This window comes from Falco peregrinus, chromosome Z (genome assembly GCF_023634155.1).
Source record: "Falco peregrinus isolate bFalPer1 chromosome Z, bFalPer1.pri, whole genome shotgun sequence".
Classification (NCBI taxonomy): Eukaryota; Metazoa; Chordata; class Aves; order Falconiformes; family Falconidae; genus Falco; species Falco peregrinus.
In genome coordinates this window covers 54,341,866-54,356,145 of record NC_073739.1, presented here as the reverse complement: position 1 = coordinate 54,356,145, position 14,280 = coordinate 54,341,866, and the positions used below count along the sequence as shown (strand labels likewise).

Genomic DNA, 14,280 nt, shown 5'->3' with positions numbered 1-14,280 from the left:
AACTGGAAATTAGCAGCATCTTAAAAATAATTCCAAGATTTGATTTACAGAGGTTTTTCACTACTTTTTATAGCGCTGGGAGTTTCATACTGTTTCTGTTGAAGGTACTGAAACTGACCATATCCAATCAGGGCAGAATTTGGCCATCTAGACAGGGTTTGTGATCTTTTGCAAAGTATAATTTGATATTTTTGAAGTTGATATCTCATATGATTGAAAATTTGTGTCTCCATTTTTTGGCCATACAACTACAATTTAATTCCCATTCCATCTATCACATTTAAAAACCATTTGGGAAGCTCTTCTCCATGTACAGATTGTTAAAATGTGGTAGTTCCAGGAGCACAAAATATATTTTTATGTAACTGTGTTTATATGCATGTGGGATATCTGCTGACCTGGGTTTACAGAATACCTGGAATAATGTCTATGATACAAGAAAGCATAAGAAAACCTTTTAAAAATGATGAGCTACTGCAGGAGACAGTCTCACCGAGACAGGTGAGCAGCCAAGAAACTTTAGAGACTTTGAAAGAATGAAAGTGTGTACATACAACAGCCAATTGTATGATGCTGCCGCGGAGGGGAGCTCCGTGTCAGGAATGCATTTAGCACCTTGGTGGTAAATTCTGACTACTCTTTGCCAAGTGTGTACTAATTCTACTAACGGTGCTAAACCAGAGGAAGCTGTAAATTCCAGCAGTGTAAGCACTGAACTAGAGGAGGCTGTAAATTCCACCGACAGCGCGACTCTTCTCAACACACCGTCAACGATGGCGATTCTGTCCACACCTCCTCTGCCCCCAGAGCTTCTGTCACTGATTGCAGCGACCCTCACGGCACAGGAGCAAGCACGGGAACAGGACAACTCGGACAATGATTCCATTGACACTGATAAACCTTTCGATACAGGTCCTGTAGACCTGGAAAAGGAGCTAGACCTTTCCCCACCCCCTCGTCTCTCCCGATGCATTGATTGTATTTTTGGGGAGGGTGAAAGGGTCTGAGGGATTTGGTGGCAGGAATGCAAGTGGGAAGCACTTAAGTGAGGGGGTTTGGGAGTCGCTATGGCATGTTCAGTATTTTGTCAGACAGATCAACCTCGAGAGTGGCAGCCTGTGCAATACGAGGCTGTTAAAGAGTTAAGCAGAGCAGTGCGGGAAGGGAGGATTCATAATGGGAGAACAACTAGGTATTGTGAAGGAGAATCGAAAAGATAAACGTGGTTATCTAGTGTTTAATAGGTGTCTGCATGCTTGTAGAGATATATAGCTGTGTAACTACATGAATGATTTTTGCCCTGAGCCTGGTGGCGCATACAGCTGCGGTTTGTGTCCGGGCTCAGAGATGTAAATAGGGGCTTCTCTGTTGCAGTAAAAGTGTTTCTCTTTGCATAAAAAAGAGAGGGAATGAAGGGAATGACCCCGAGGTATGTTCAGAGAAGGCATGCTATGTTTCGAACTTTTTGACTGAACCAGTTCTTGTTTGGTGTGCCCTTCCACCTATGTATAATGTTAATCCAAAAGAAGATGATATTGTTTACACTTTGAATGTTGATAATTGTCTTTCTGTAGATGCTAATGTAGGAGGCTATGATGGGAACGTTTGCAGCGGTTCTTCTCTTATCCGGAGTAACAGCAGGGAAAGCATTAAAGAGTTAAATCACCTTGTTTGGTAGGCAGTTAAGAATGTGAGTCAAAATTGCCGCTGCTTTTTGTTGTTGGTTCAGGGACATGGCTGTGAGGATTTTGATGGTATGTGCTGCGTGGATTTTAGGTGCCCCATTGCAGCAACATGTTATCAAAATCTGAGAAAAATTCAGCCTTTTTGGCATCCATTCACTCAATTGGCAGTATTGTTTGTTTGCTATTGCCTTGGTTGCTGTCATGTTTGCAAGGGCCCTGCAGAGCATGGCAAACCTGGTACTAGCTGTTCAAAAACAAAAAGGGGAAATTGTAAAATTGTACCAAACAGAGATAGTGGGTTATTTTGACATTGATAATGTGCAGCTTTGGCCTTGTTTTGATGACGTGCAGCTGCTATCCTGCAGCAAAGAGTTAAATAACTTTGAGGGAGTATGAGGAGAAAAACTAGGATGGGACAGAAACAAAGGAATGTGATCTCACCTCTAGAAGACAAGGAAACAGCATGAACAGTAGAGAGTAGCCTATAGTGAACAGCACTAAGGAAAGTTTTATGATTTTGACTGATCACTCTGACTCTATTCATAAGCAGCTCTCTGAGTTAAGAAAAAATGAACAGACCATAAAGATTGAGAACGGGTTAACGGACTGACTTTCAAGCCTTGGGTTAGGGGTCTGGTTACAAAATACAATCAAAGGAGCATTGATGGTATTGACAGTATTGTTGGTTTTAGTATTATGTGTTCCTTGTTTGTTTCAATGCTTACAACGAGAACACGTGTTGGATTGCTCAAAAACAAGAAGGCGGAGATGCAGGAGGGGGCCTGCAAATCAGGACCATAAAGTGGCAATCAGTTAGCTGAAAGGAATGTGCTGGAGCTTGTAGGCCACAAACCCTGGGAGAACAAGGAATGTCAATAGATAACAATCAACAGGGTGAGTCATGCTGAGAGAAGATAAGGGAATGAGGAACGGATATTTTTGCAAGAGTTGGGGCAGAAGTAGCTTCATAGAAATAGTAGCCAGTGCCATTCAGAATCAAATGTACAACAGGAAATCAACAGTATATGAAAGAAAATAATAAATTTGAAATGAGAAAGCTTTGCCTTAGGTTTTTGCTTGTTTATGTTTGAGCATTGGACAGCTTGGCTGATGAATTTGATCTAGGTTGCTTCTATGGAATAAACCTAACTTGTCTGACTTAGAAGAGATTATTTTTACCAAAGGGAATGTGAAGAGGTTGCAGTGAGACGGGTCAGTGGTAAAAACTTGGACCTAGTCATTATTTCCAACTCTGATACTGACTAGCTGTATGTTGCTTCGGACATGGTATTTTAATGTCTCCAGTCTTTGCCCTGATCTTTGTTAGAAAATGCAGATTCTTTGGGACAGGAACTCTTTATTTTCTTTTAAAATGATGCTTAGTGTATCAGTCCCCACAGAATTCACTTCTCTAACCAGTACTTTAATTTCAGCTGTAATAAACATGCTCCAGTTAGTTGGAAGAGGATATTTTGCACCTGTATTCACAAAATTTATTTTTACTGCTTAAAACACACTGACCTTGAATTAAATAAGATAATGCAAGTTTTGCTTTTCAGTATTCATATATTTGAGCCAAACGTACAAGTTCATGATTAATAATCATGAAAATGGAAATCTCTGTGCACATATTTGATTTCTATGCATATATTCTGAATGCATGACTTCTCTGCTTCCAAACCAACATTTTGTATTTTGCTGATGTGCATATAATTTAAGATTTGTGTGAAAGAAGTAAGGACGAATCACAAGATGATTCTATTATTTTTTTTTCTTTAAAAGTTAAACACTGAAACTTGCTAAGTGGTCTCTGTAAAAGTGAAGTCAGAAAGCTGAGAAAGATAAAAGGAAAAGAGGGAATTGCATCTGTGTAAAAACTGGATAAAAGTGCCTGTTTATGTTTAAAATAAAAATATTAGGTATGGAAGTATGTTACTATCTAATAACTTTTCTTCAGCTTGATGTTTCTGTTTTGGTATGTGTTTGCTAGTAGGAATGGTCATCATTGGCGTTTTTCCTTGAGGGAAGGACAATTTGAGTACATTAGCATTACAATTTGCCCATTTGTGATTGTTCTCCAAAAGTAGCAAATGATCTCAGGATCTATATATTATTTTTTAGAATTTTTTGCTTTCTTGGAGTGATGTAATAGGAAAACCACTTACAGATAATATTATGTGGAATACTGAAATGCTTGTTTTGTAGAGGAATAGCCTAGCTAGCCTAGTGTAAAAGTTACCTCAAAGATGTGAATTAATTATTCAAATAACATAATTCATATATGGTAGATGCATGTTTATGAAAACCATCCTATTTTGTTGTATGTTACTTCAAAAGTTTCCAAGCGGATGCTTGTGAAAATTTGATTTGAGCACCATGGAAAAGAATGAATATGATGAATGGATCAAAGAACATATAAATGAGCCTTTGGGCAAGTAAAAGTTCAAAATCAAAGCAAAATATATATATTAAAAATGTCTGTTGCTGTTTTATGACTGTTGCAATTTCAAATCTGGAAAGTTTTCTGTTTTCAGATAAAATAATACGTGCAAGGAATATTAAAAATTACACAGACTGTTACAGAACACTGGTATGACTACAGGCTTCTTTGAAATTCATAATGTCGTTATTGGTAACACTTTAAAATCTTCCAGGGAATTTTCTTAGACTTTGGGCAGTTCTGTGATATTTGAAATAATCAATTTTAAAGTTAACACTTAATCTATATATATCTAGGTTTAATCTTTAATTACAAAATTTAAATCACATTAATATAAAAAGTAGTAGACCTAAATTAGTGCAAACTCTTACTGTAGTACAGTTGTACCCTGCAATTTTATGGGGTGTAAGTTGAACAGACTCTAAAATCTAAGGCTCTCTAGCTGTATTTTTCTGTTTTTCAGTAAGAAATAAAATTATTCATACTGGATACATTAAATAACATTTGGACAGGGGACTGTCAATATTTTATATGAATCTTTTTTTTTTTTTTTAAATTGAGGATAACAGGTTTATATCATGGCATGTGAAGTGTTTGTGAATTTTAAGGCTTTCTGCTTATAAAGTATTTGTTCTGTTATACATGTGTATGTTTACACAGTTGCACATGATTGAATTTCTGTAGATTTGTTAATTGAAGTAATTGTATGCCCATGTTGAATTGGTTTCTGCATTATCTAGGAGCACTTACATGGTCGCATAGTTTTTGTGAAACAGCTGGTAAGCAAGCATTCATTTGATTATGTAGGCATATTTGACTTGTTTTTTTTCCAAAATTGTTTTGAATTGGTATTGCAACTGTTGATGTCTTGTTTTTTATTTCTGAATTTAAAGGTTATCCCACCGAAGGAGTGGAAACCAAGAAAACATTATAATGATATTGAAGAATTGGTGATTCCGGCTCCAATTCAGCAAATTGTCACTGGCCAGGCAGGACTTTTCACACAGTACAACATTCAGAAAAAGCCAATGACAGTGAAGGAGTTCAAGCAGCTGGCCAACAGTGACAAGTATGTATATGGGGGATCTTGCTTAGAAAGACAAATATTTATTTGTTTCCATGTTGTGGTTTCTTTGAATTGTGCTAGGCAGCTGGTGATATTTGTCACTTACTCAGTAGAGTGTTTTCTGGGAGGTTTTATTGTCTCCTTAGTTGTGGAATGGTACCACAGTATGAATCTTTTTTGTATTTCTGTTATTGAAAGCATCTAGTACCATGGCAGCAAGAAAGCATCTGAAAAAGCTGAGGCATGATGCTTTCTGTCTGGCTTTTTTTCTTCCTTTTCTAACAAATAGTTACGTAGAAAGTAATGAAGATGATACAGACTTAAATCTGAGTTTTGTTTTGAGTACACCTGTTAATGTTCAATGTTTAGGTTTTTTGGCCTAGATATTGGAATTGGCCTATCATCATTTAAAAATCCAACGTATTTTTTAACTTGCCTAGAAGTTTTTGCATTAATCTAAGAGAACTCATCTAGGAAATGTCTTATGTTCTGGTTATGGCAAGATGAATATTAAGGGAGTGGGAAGAATGTCTATGAAGGGCTAGGCACTATTCAAAAAAGTTTCAAATCAGTGGTCATTCCAAGAAGACGGAGTTGGTAGAAGGAATTCTTCCCCATTCCTTTTGGCTCCATAAAAAGAATAAATTCTACTTAAGTATTTCCTCAAAACTGACTGGAAATAGTTTCTGGAAAGGATCCTAGAGAAAAAAGGTATTTGAATATAACAAAGGAAGGTAACACTGCCCTAGTTTGAAGGAAAGTTTGTCTCCTAAGTTAATTTAAGAAATTAAGAGGTAAGAAGAGAAGGTTTTATCAAGATCAGGAAAAACTAGGACATGAAAAGCTTTTAAAGAGGCTCCTCAGCAAATGTGCCATGATGTCCATGCCTCTGTAAAAGTGCAAAACTGATCTCCTTTTTTCAATTAAAAAGGATTGGTATTTTTATGCCCATATATTACTTATGAAAAATTGAGGTTATCACACTTACAATTCTCTTCCTCTGGGAAGTTGGAATGGGAACCTGTTTTGTAGTTCTTAAAATTGCTTGTTCAGTAACTGTTGGAGGGGAAAATAAAACATAAAACTTGTAAGGTATCTGATGCATTTTCTATGGTACCTGTTCATATATGTTTAAAGTTTACATTTGTTTAACCCAGGATAAAATGAGAAACACTAATTTCTTAAAATAGTTTGATAATGTGAAAATACTTTTGACAATCTTAATATGTATCATGGTGTTAGTTAAATTTATTATATTCTTTATCATTGAAGATATTTTGGAAGTGTTTCTGATTTCAGTTTTCATGTTTTTACTGAAATCAGTTTACAACTTCGTTTCATAGGTAAAGTTTAGAACAATTAGGAGGGCTTCTTATCTATTACTAGCTGTAGGTCTTTCTAAATGTTCATCACTGCTCTTGAGAAAATGTGTCATATGTGTCATGTCCTGTGACACTCTTAATGCAGTATCTATTTCTTAAACTATTACGTAGCTGAGAGCCCCTATTCTTCTGTAAAAATAATTCTGTTCATTCATGAAGAAGACTTCTCTGTTAAAGACAGTTTTCTTGAATATTGTGATGTTACCCATTTCCTATGGGAAAGAGAGAAGGGCCACGAACATCTAAATTAAATCATATTTGCCTTTAAAAGGATTGTGTGTGCTCGGTCTGATGCACTGCCTCTTCTATTCATTTAGGCATTGACAATTCACCACTGAACCAGGGTGCTTCTCCACCTTGACCTCTGGGAAATATGGCTATACCAGCATCTCATAATGAAGATACTGGTGTTATTGAAACCGAGTTTATATATCGATATCACTCAGTGCCAAGCAGAAATGCAATCTGATTTCTAGAGCCATATAATGAGAAATATTTGAAACAACTCCATTGCTGAGACAAGAATGCTTTCGTTAAGATGCATTTTGCTAACTTGCTTGTCTCTGTTTGGTGTTATTACATGATGTAAATGTACCTGGTCTGCTTAATTCTTGTATGTTTGGATTTTCTTTCCAGTAATTCAGGTGCAGTAAGTTGGCAGGGCTAATGTGAAACTTTACTTCTCAGAATTGCAGTAATGGGGGAGCAGGTTTTCTTTTCTGAAGACCCGAGTGTGGGAGAACAGAGGCCTGGCAAAGGATCCTGAGGCAAAAGCTATTGATGGTTGTTTTCTATGGTAGTGTGCTTGTGTTGTGTTCCCACAGGATTTTACGTGAGGCTTGAGTAACCTTTGTAAAGTATATACATAAGTATATTTATACATGGTTCTCTGTGCTGCACTAAAGGAGTAAAAGAATTCTCTTCATTTTTTTGTTCACTGTGTGGTTGAATTTTTGGTATCAACTGTTTGAAACGTTACACTTTTTCTCAAAAGATTTTTCTGGGGAAGGAAAAAGAGAAGAAAATAACTGTTTTTGCCTGGCAGAGCTGTGGCTTGGCAGGATTAGTACATTTGAGTTATTCTGAGACAGGGTTGTGCAGGACCCACCTCTGCATCTTTGCAGAGCTGGCAGTGAGGCAAGAGAGTAACAAATACTTGTCAATTAAGTGGCTCTTTGATGTGTGTCTTTTTATGGAAGAGAAACACAAGGGAGGGCCTCGGCCTAAGGACAGTCAGTAGATGTGCTGTTTAGCCACTGGAGACTGAAGAAAATATGTCGGTGGGTGTATGATGCCAGCTACTGTTGCTGTCAGGTAGGAGTTTATATGCAATGGTGAATCATGAAACTAAGAATTCAGGGGAACTCATAATTCCTCTATTTCAGTGAATTTGAAATGAAGTGATCCCTTAGAATTCAGTTTGCAGGATCAGAACCATAGTCCATTGTGAAGGTGATTGTTGAAAGACTACGCTGAACCTTTGCCTGCCTCTTCCTCTGCAGATACTGCACCCCAAGATACATAGATTATGAAGATCTGGAGCGTAAATACTGGAAGAACTTGACTTTTGTGGCACCAATTTATGGAGCAGATATCAGTGGGAGCATTTATGATGAAGTATGCATAGCTTTTAATGAAGTTTATCTCTTCCAGCCCTCTATTAAAGGGTACTGTACTTAGAGGATACATGCTTGCTTTGTGACTAAGAATCTGTCTTTCTTTTTAAATTTTTGTTTTACTCACTTTAAAGACTCCAAGCAAGGTTGAAGTTAACTACATCTGCAAGAGTCAGACAGTTCTGTTCTTAGACAGTAGGATATTGCTACTCTTCATGATCATAAGACTCTTCCCTTTCTTCACTTCGAACTGTCCAGAACGTTGAGATTTCTTCTTATTTATTTGTTTATTAACATTTCAGTATGTGTTATCTGTGTACCTTTGTGTAAATTTAATGATATTTTAAATAACTTTTCCTTCAAAATTAAAAGATGAAATACTTTGTCTCTTATCTTTCACTGAAGAAAATTCATAGCTGTACTTTATACGTGTTTGGAATGCCTGCAGTTTCCTGGATATGTGCTTACAATAACTGTGTACCTGTGAATTAAAATAGACTAAATGGAAGCATTCTAAGGAAATGAATTTTGCTGATTACTTGCAGAGATCTCCACAGATAAAAAGGGACTCTTAACACAGATGTCGCTATCCAAAGAATTACAGAATATCCACTGATATAAATTAGGCTATGTAAGTAGCTATGGGAACTAGATTTTGAAAGGATTATTTAAGTAATGAGACTAACAGAAGAAATGTTAGCATTTAAAAAAGAATATTGAGGATTTAAAAAACAGAGGACAAACTTTAGTCCAGAAGAATTTTTCATGTGTGGAGTTCTTGAGTTACTTCATGTTCTGTGTAACTGCTTTCTCCAATCTTTCAAGCAAACAAACAAACAAGTAGAATTGCCCTGTGGCAGATGGTCTGAAGCTCTGCTAAAATGTTTCATATTTCTTCACAGAAGACAAATTACTTGAAGGCTCTGTCCAAAGATAAATATGGTTAGCCAAGATGGTTTAAGGCAATTCCATTTTTGCACTAGGTTATGTGATCTTTGAAAGATAGCTATAAATGTCCAATGGTCTATTGTTTAGAAAAAGCAGCAAGTCTGAATTCTATTGTGTGTCCAAATAGCTGTATAAAAATGATTTAGAAAATAACTGAAGGTTCTGATTTGGGGTGTTTTGGTGAAGAGACATTCTAGATGGCTGTTGTTTGTAGAGACCAAAATGGGGCACAGGAAAGCAGTTTCTTTCAAGAAATAGAGGCTCACCCTTTTTCTTCCCTGATACTTTTTTCTCTTTAATGTTAGCAGATAATGCCTTCTGGCGTAGCCTGTTACAAATGTATGCTTTGTTTTAATTGTTTTCTTTGGTCTTTAGTATCTTAAGGTTACTGTTTCTTGAGCAACATTTCCAAAGAAAAGGGACTGCAGTAATACCCAGTTCTGAAGTGCTGAGTGGTCAAAGTGAAGGTCAGAAATTTCCTTTTCATGGAATTGCACTGTCATTAGATTGGGAAACTGAGGAAGGGAGGTCAATAAAGTGAAGGGTGAAGTGAGAAGAGCAGCATTCAGAAATCCTAACTCAGATGTTAGGTGCATAGGAAGAAGAGACAAAGGAAGCACTGAAAGTTGCAGTGAGCAGGGAAGAAAACAGTGATAGGTAGAATAAAAAAACCTTAATGGCTATGATTAAGTGGGTATTACTTTAAAATAAATAACAAAGGGAAACACGTTGTAGAAAGGAATAGATACAGGAAAGAGTGTGAACAGACTGAGTAGTTAATATGACAACCATGTCACTTGAAAACCCGCACCCAGTGGCTTTTAGAAGAAAAGAAGGAAAAACCCCTGGTACCAAACTGTTGGTGAGAAAGTTAGGGATGCCAGATTAAAACCTTTTCTTTTACAGTATTTTTGCCGAAGTTAATTTTTTGCCAGCAGATGGTGTACTTGCACAACTGTTTTTTCATGTCTTGTGCTTGAAGTGCTAAGAAAGGATCTTTTTGATTCTGTTTAGAATTAGAGGTTGTTCTTATGTCTTCATTCAGTTTGTTTCAGGTTTGCCGCTGTTTGGGGAAAGGAGAGGAGTACAAGTAGCTGACGTTTTGGGCATCATAAAACAAAGGGGATGGTGGGATTAATTTGTCATTACAGCCTATTTGCGATAAACAAAACCGAATGCTTACTTTTTACAAAATGCACTTTGTAGCAACCTGTGTTATAGGTGTTGTATTTAATACAGAAAGGTAAATACCTGGCAGAATTCCAGGCAGAAAAACAGGAACTTAGTGAGTGTGATGTGTACATATACTTGGGCCATCAAAATTAGAAATGCTGCTGTGCTGCAAGTCCTTATTCCTTAGTTTAAAAGTTTACTGATTACATTTTCTTTTCCACATGGTGATGTTCAGTTTTACACTGAGACAACTGTATCTGAAGCCTTAATTTTTACTATTTAGATTATTTAAGAAACAATATTGTTATCTGGGGTATTCAGCACTTTGCTGGCATTGTGACAGCAAGATCATAGAACTTGTAGTATTTTTTGCTTTTCTTAGGTCAGAGGATGACAAATTCTGAGGAGTTTTGAAGATGGGGCAAAGTTACAAAGCTTGTGTTACATGGAACAGCAAACAAACAAACAGAAATCCAGGACCAAAGCTAAAGCTATAAATGCGTGCTTTGAAATTTGACAAATACTACCAGTGATTCAAAGTTTACCTTTGTGATATTTGAATTATTCCAGAATCTCTGTTGTGTATTTATAGTGTATTTAATGGTTATTTGACAGTTTTGAACACAGATTAAATCTTTATGAATAAGGAAAAAACCAATGAGAACAAGTGCTCTGTAGACTGTATAGGCCTTTATAGAAAATAAATGTAAGATATTTGAATGTTGGCTTGAAATATTATTTTGTGTTCTAGGCATTTTAACTGCTGTTACTTTAATTACAGTGCTTTGTAGGACAGTGACAATGTAGATGACTCAACAAAAAGCACTGCACTAAGGAACAGATTGTAAGGATCATTATTTATGTTAAGATTATAAATGTTATTAAAGAAATATTCAAGGTTCTGTCTTTTGCTATAAGGTCATCTGGACTTGAGTGAAAATTAATATTCCTGAAAGAGCTTATAATGTCAATAATAAAGCACTAGTCTCACTAGCTGCAGCTGTTAGACTGATCCATGAATTATTATGAACCATAACCTAAGAGTTATGATTGCTTAGGAAGTTTAATTGAGAAGTGATTATTTATTTTTTATTGTATTATTTCAAGAGAGCTGTCTTTTCCTTGTGAGTTACCATCAATGTAATGCCAGTGTGAGCCAGTTTAGACTGTGAATGACTAGCCCGTGAAACAGTTGCTAAAAGTTACTGTTCTTGTCAGGAAGGGGAAAGAAGACAGTTTTTGTTTCTGATACCATAACTTTATTAACTTGTCTGGCAATTGTACCTGTGTATAAATTAAAGAGTGTGATTCGTTTACTGTTTCTCTGCAACTGCAGTTACAGTTCTGGTGAACTACCCTTAGGCCTTCCACTTCCATTGCCACTCCCAGCTGTTGTTTAAATCAAACCAGCTATCACTGAGGGCAAAAATTGTTTCCTTGTTGTATGAGATACAAAGAACTCAAAGTAACTTTTTCCATTTCCTGGTGGGCTTGTTTGGTTTGTGGGTTTTTTTGGTTTTTTTTTTTTTTAATTAATTTGAAATTGTATTTGTATGGACAGATGGGGAAGACATATGAAACCCCTACGTGGACTGATCTAGCAACTAGAGAGGAAAAAAATCTTCCCGGTTTCAAAAGAAGTTGCAAAGAAAAGTGACTGATTTGATGTTTTTAATGAGTCATAAAACACATCTAACTTCAGTGCTGTCAATGGCATCTGCTATTCAGTAAAGCCAAGGTTTAGAAGAAGTACATGTAAATACTGTCTTGCCTGTCTCTCCACTTTTTTCAGCTCATGACTTGAAGATGTCACTTCCCTTTTCCTTCTCTTAGTTTTATTTCTCCTGATAAGACAATTCTTAATGCCTGCATTCTCCCATGTCTAAGCAGTGAGGAGCATATTTGATTAATAGTACAAGAGTGAGTGATTCAGTGGAGTTTGTAGGCAGTTATTTTTGCTAAATTGTAGGTATATCATGTAATATTAACTCTAGCAACAGATATGCTCAAGTTTCGTGCTGTATCCTTTTGACAGTGCAGCTAACTTAATTTTAAAGCAGCACCTTCACGTTATATGTAGAGTTTGGATTTGACCATGAAGTGAGTTAGGGATGGCATCTGAGTTGTAGCTTAACCTAAAGCTGCAGGAAAGCAGCAGGCATAAGCAATCCCAAGATTGTCTGGAGAGCATCAGCGACATTTTCTGACCAAATTTGTCTGCTGGACCTCGTACTTAAAAACAAGGATTTGTGGATGTGAAGGTTCAAGGCAGTCTTGGCTGCAGTGACCATGAGATAGTGGGGTTCACAATCTGAAGAGGCGGTGTCAAAAGAGAAAGCAGGACCACAACCCTGGATTTCAAGAGAGCAGACTTTGGTCTCTTATCTGCTTGGAAGAGTCCTGTGGCATAAGGCCCTGGAGGGAAGAAGGGCCCAGGAAAGCTGGTTAGTACTTGCCTCCTGGAAGTTCAAGAGTGGTCCATCCTAGTGAGCAGGAAGTGAGGCAAAAATGCCAGGGATCTGCATGGATGAGCAAGGAGCTTCTGACAGAACTCAGGCATAAACTGGAAATACGCAGGAGGTAGAGGCAGGGACGTGTAACCTAGGAGGAATATAGAGACACTGTCCACGTATGTGTAAATACAATTGGGAATGTCAAAGCCTACCTGGAAATGAATCTGAGAGGTGATGAAGGCAACAGGAAGGACTTCTGTAAGTGTACTTCAGGGATCAATACTGGGTCCAGTCTTGTTTAACTTCCTTATTAATGATGTGGGTGGGGCAGAATTTGCAGACAGTGCAAAACTGGGAGGATTGGCTGATATGCCAGCAGGTCATGCTGCCATCCAGAGGGACCTTGATATGCTGGAGAAATGGGCTGACAGGAACTTCATGAAGCTCAGCAAGGGGAGTTGCAAAGTCCTGCACCTGGGGAGGAAAATCCCCAGGTATATGGGGTATGTGCCAGGTCTGAAGGCTGGAAAGACTTTTTCCAGGAAAGGCCCTTGGGGACCCTGGGAGATGCCAAGTTGAACACGAGCCAGCAGTATGCCAATACAGCAAAGGTGGCTGTTGGTGTCCTGGGCTGCATTAGAAGGAATGCTGCCAGCAGGTCAGAGGAGGTGCATTTCCCTTGTAATCAGCACTGTTGAGTCCAGACCTGGAGTGCTGTGCATAGTTCTGAGTTCCTCATCTCTCCCCAGTTACAGAGCTACTGGAGAGTGCCCAGAGAAGGGCCAGTAAGATATTGAAAGGACTGGAACATCTCTCATATGAGGGAAGGCTGAGAGAGCTGGAACTGTTCAGCCTAAGGAAGAGAAGGCTCAGGGGGACCTTATCAATGTATGCAAACTTGCAGGGAGGTTGCAAAGAGGATGGAGCCAGGCTTTTATCAGCGGTGCTCAGAGACAGGACCAGAGGTAATGGGCACAAACTGAAATGCAGGAGGTTCCTCTTGAACATGAGGAAACACTTTTTCACTGTGAGGGTGACTGAACCCTGACACAGGTGGCCCAGAGAGACTGTTAAGTTTCTTCATCCTTGCTGAGATAGTCCTACAGATTGTCTGTTGCAGACTACTGTAAGTATAGTTCTTGTATGCCATCCTTTACAGTATTGCACGGGGTTTGGCAAGGTTATGGTAGCAGGAGAGCTACAGAGGTAGCTTCTGTGAGAAGCTGCTAGGAGCTTCCCCTGTGTCTGACAGAGCCCATGCCAGCTGGCTTCAGGATGGACTCACTGCTGGCCAGAGCCGAGCCCATCAGTGAACGTGGTAGTGCCTCTGTGATAACATGTTTAAGATGGGGAAAAAAGCCCTGCTGCACAGCAGAAGCAGCAACTGGAGAGGTGTGCGGATATCTGAGAGCAACAGCTCTGCAGATGCCAAGGTGAGCAAAGAAGGGGGGCCAGGAGGTGCTCCAGGTGCCCGAGCAGAGATTCCCCTGCAGCTCTTGAAGACCATGGTGAGGCAG

At 38.2% G+C, this 14,280-nt stretch overlaps 1 protein-coding gene across 5 annotated transcripts in view; it reads left to right on the top strand.

Annotated features, from left to right (window-relative positions):
- Positions 1-14,280, top strand: part of KDM4C (lysine demethylase 4C) — a 304,693-nt gene that overhangs the window by 18,075 nt on the left and 272,338 nt on the right. For all 5 annotated transcript variants that reach the window (XM_055790391.1, XM_055790390.1, XM_055790392.1 and 2 more), the window contains exons 3-4: positions 5,019-5,194; positions 8,076-8,190. In XM_055790391.1, coding sequence (XP_055646366.1) covers positions 5,019-5,194; positions 8,076-8,190 — 291 coding nt within the window. The remainder of the gene's footprint in view (positions 1-5,018; positions 5,195-8,075; positions 8,191-14,280) is intronic.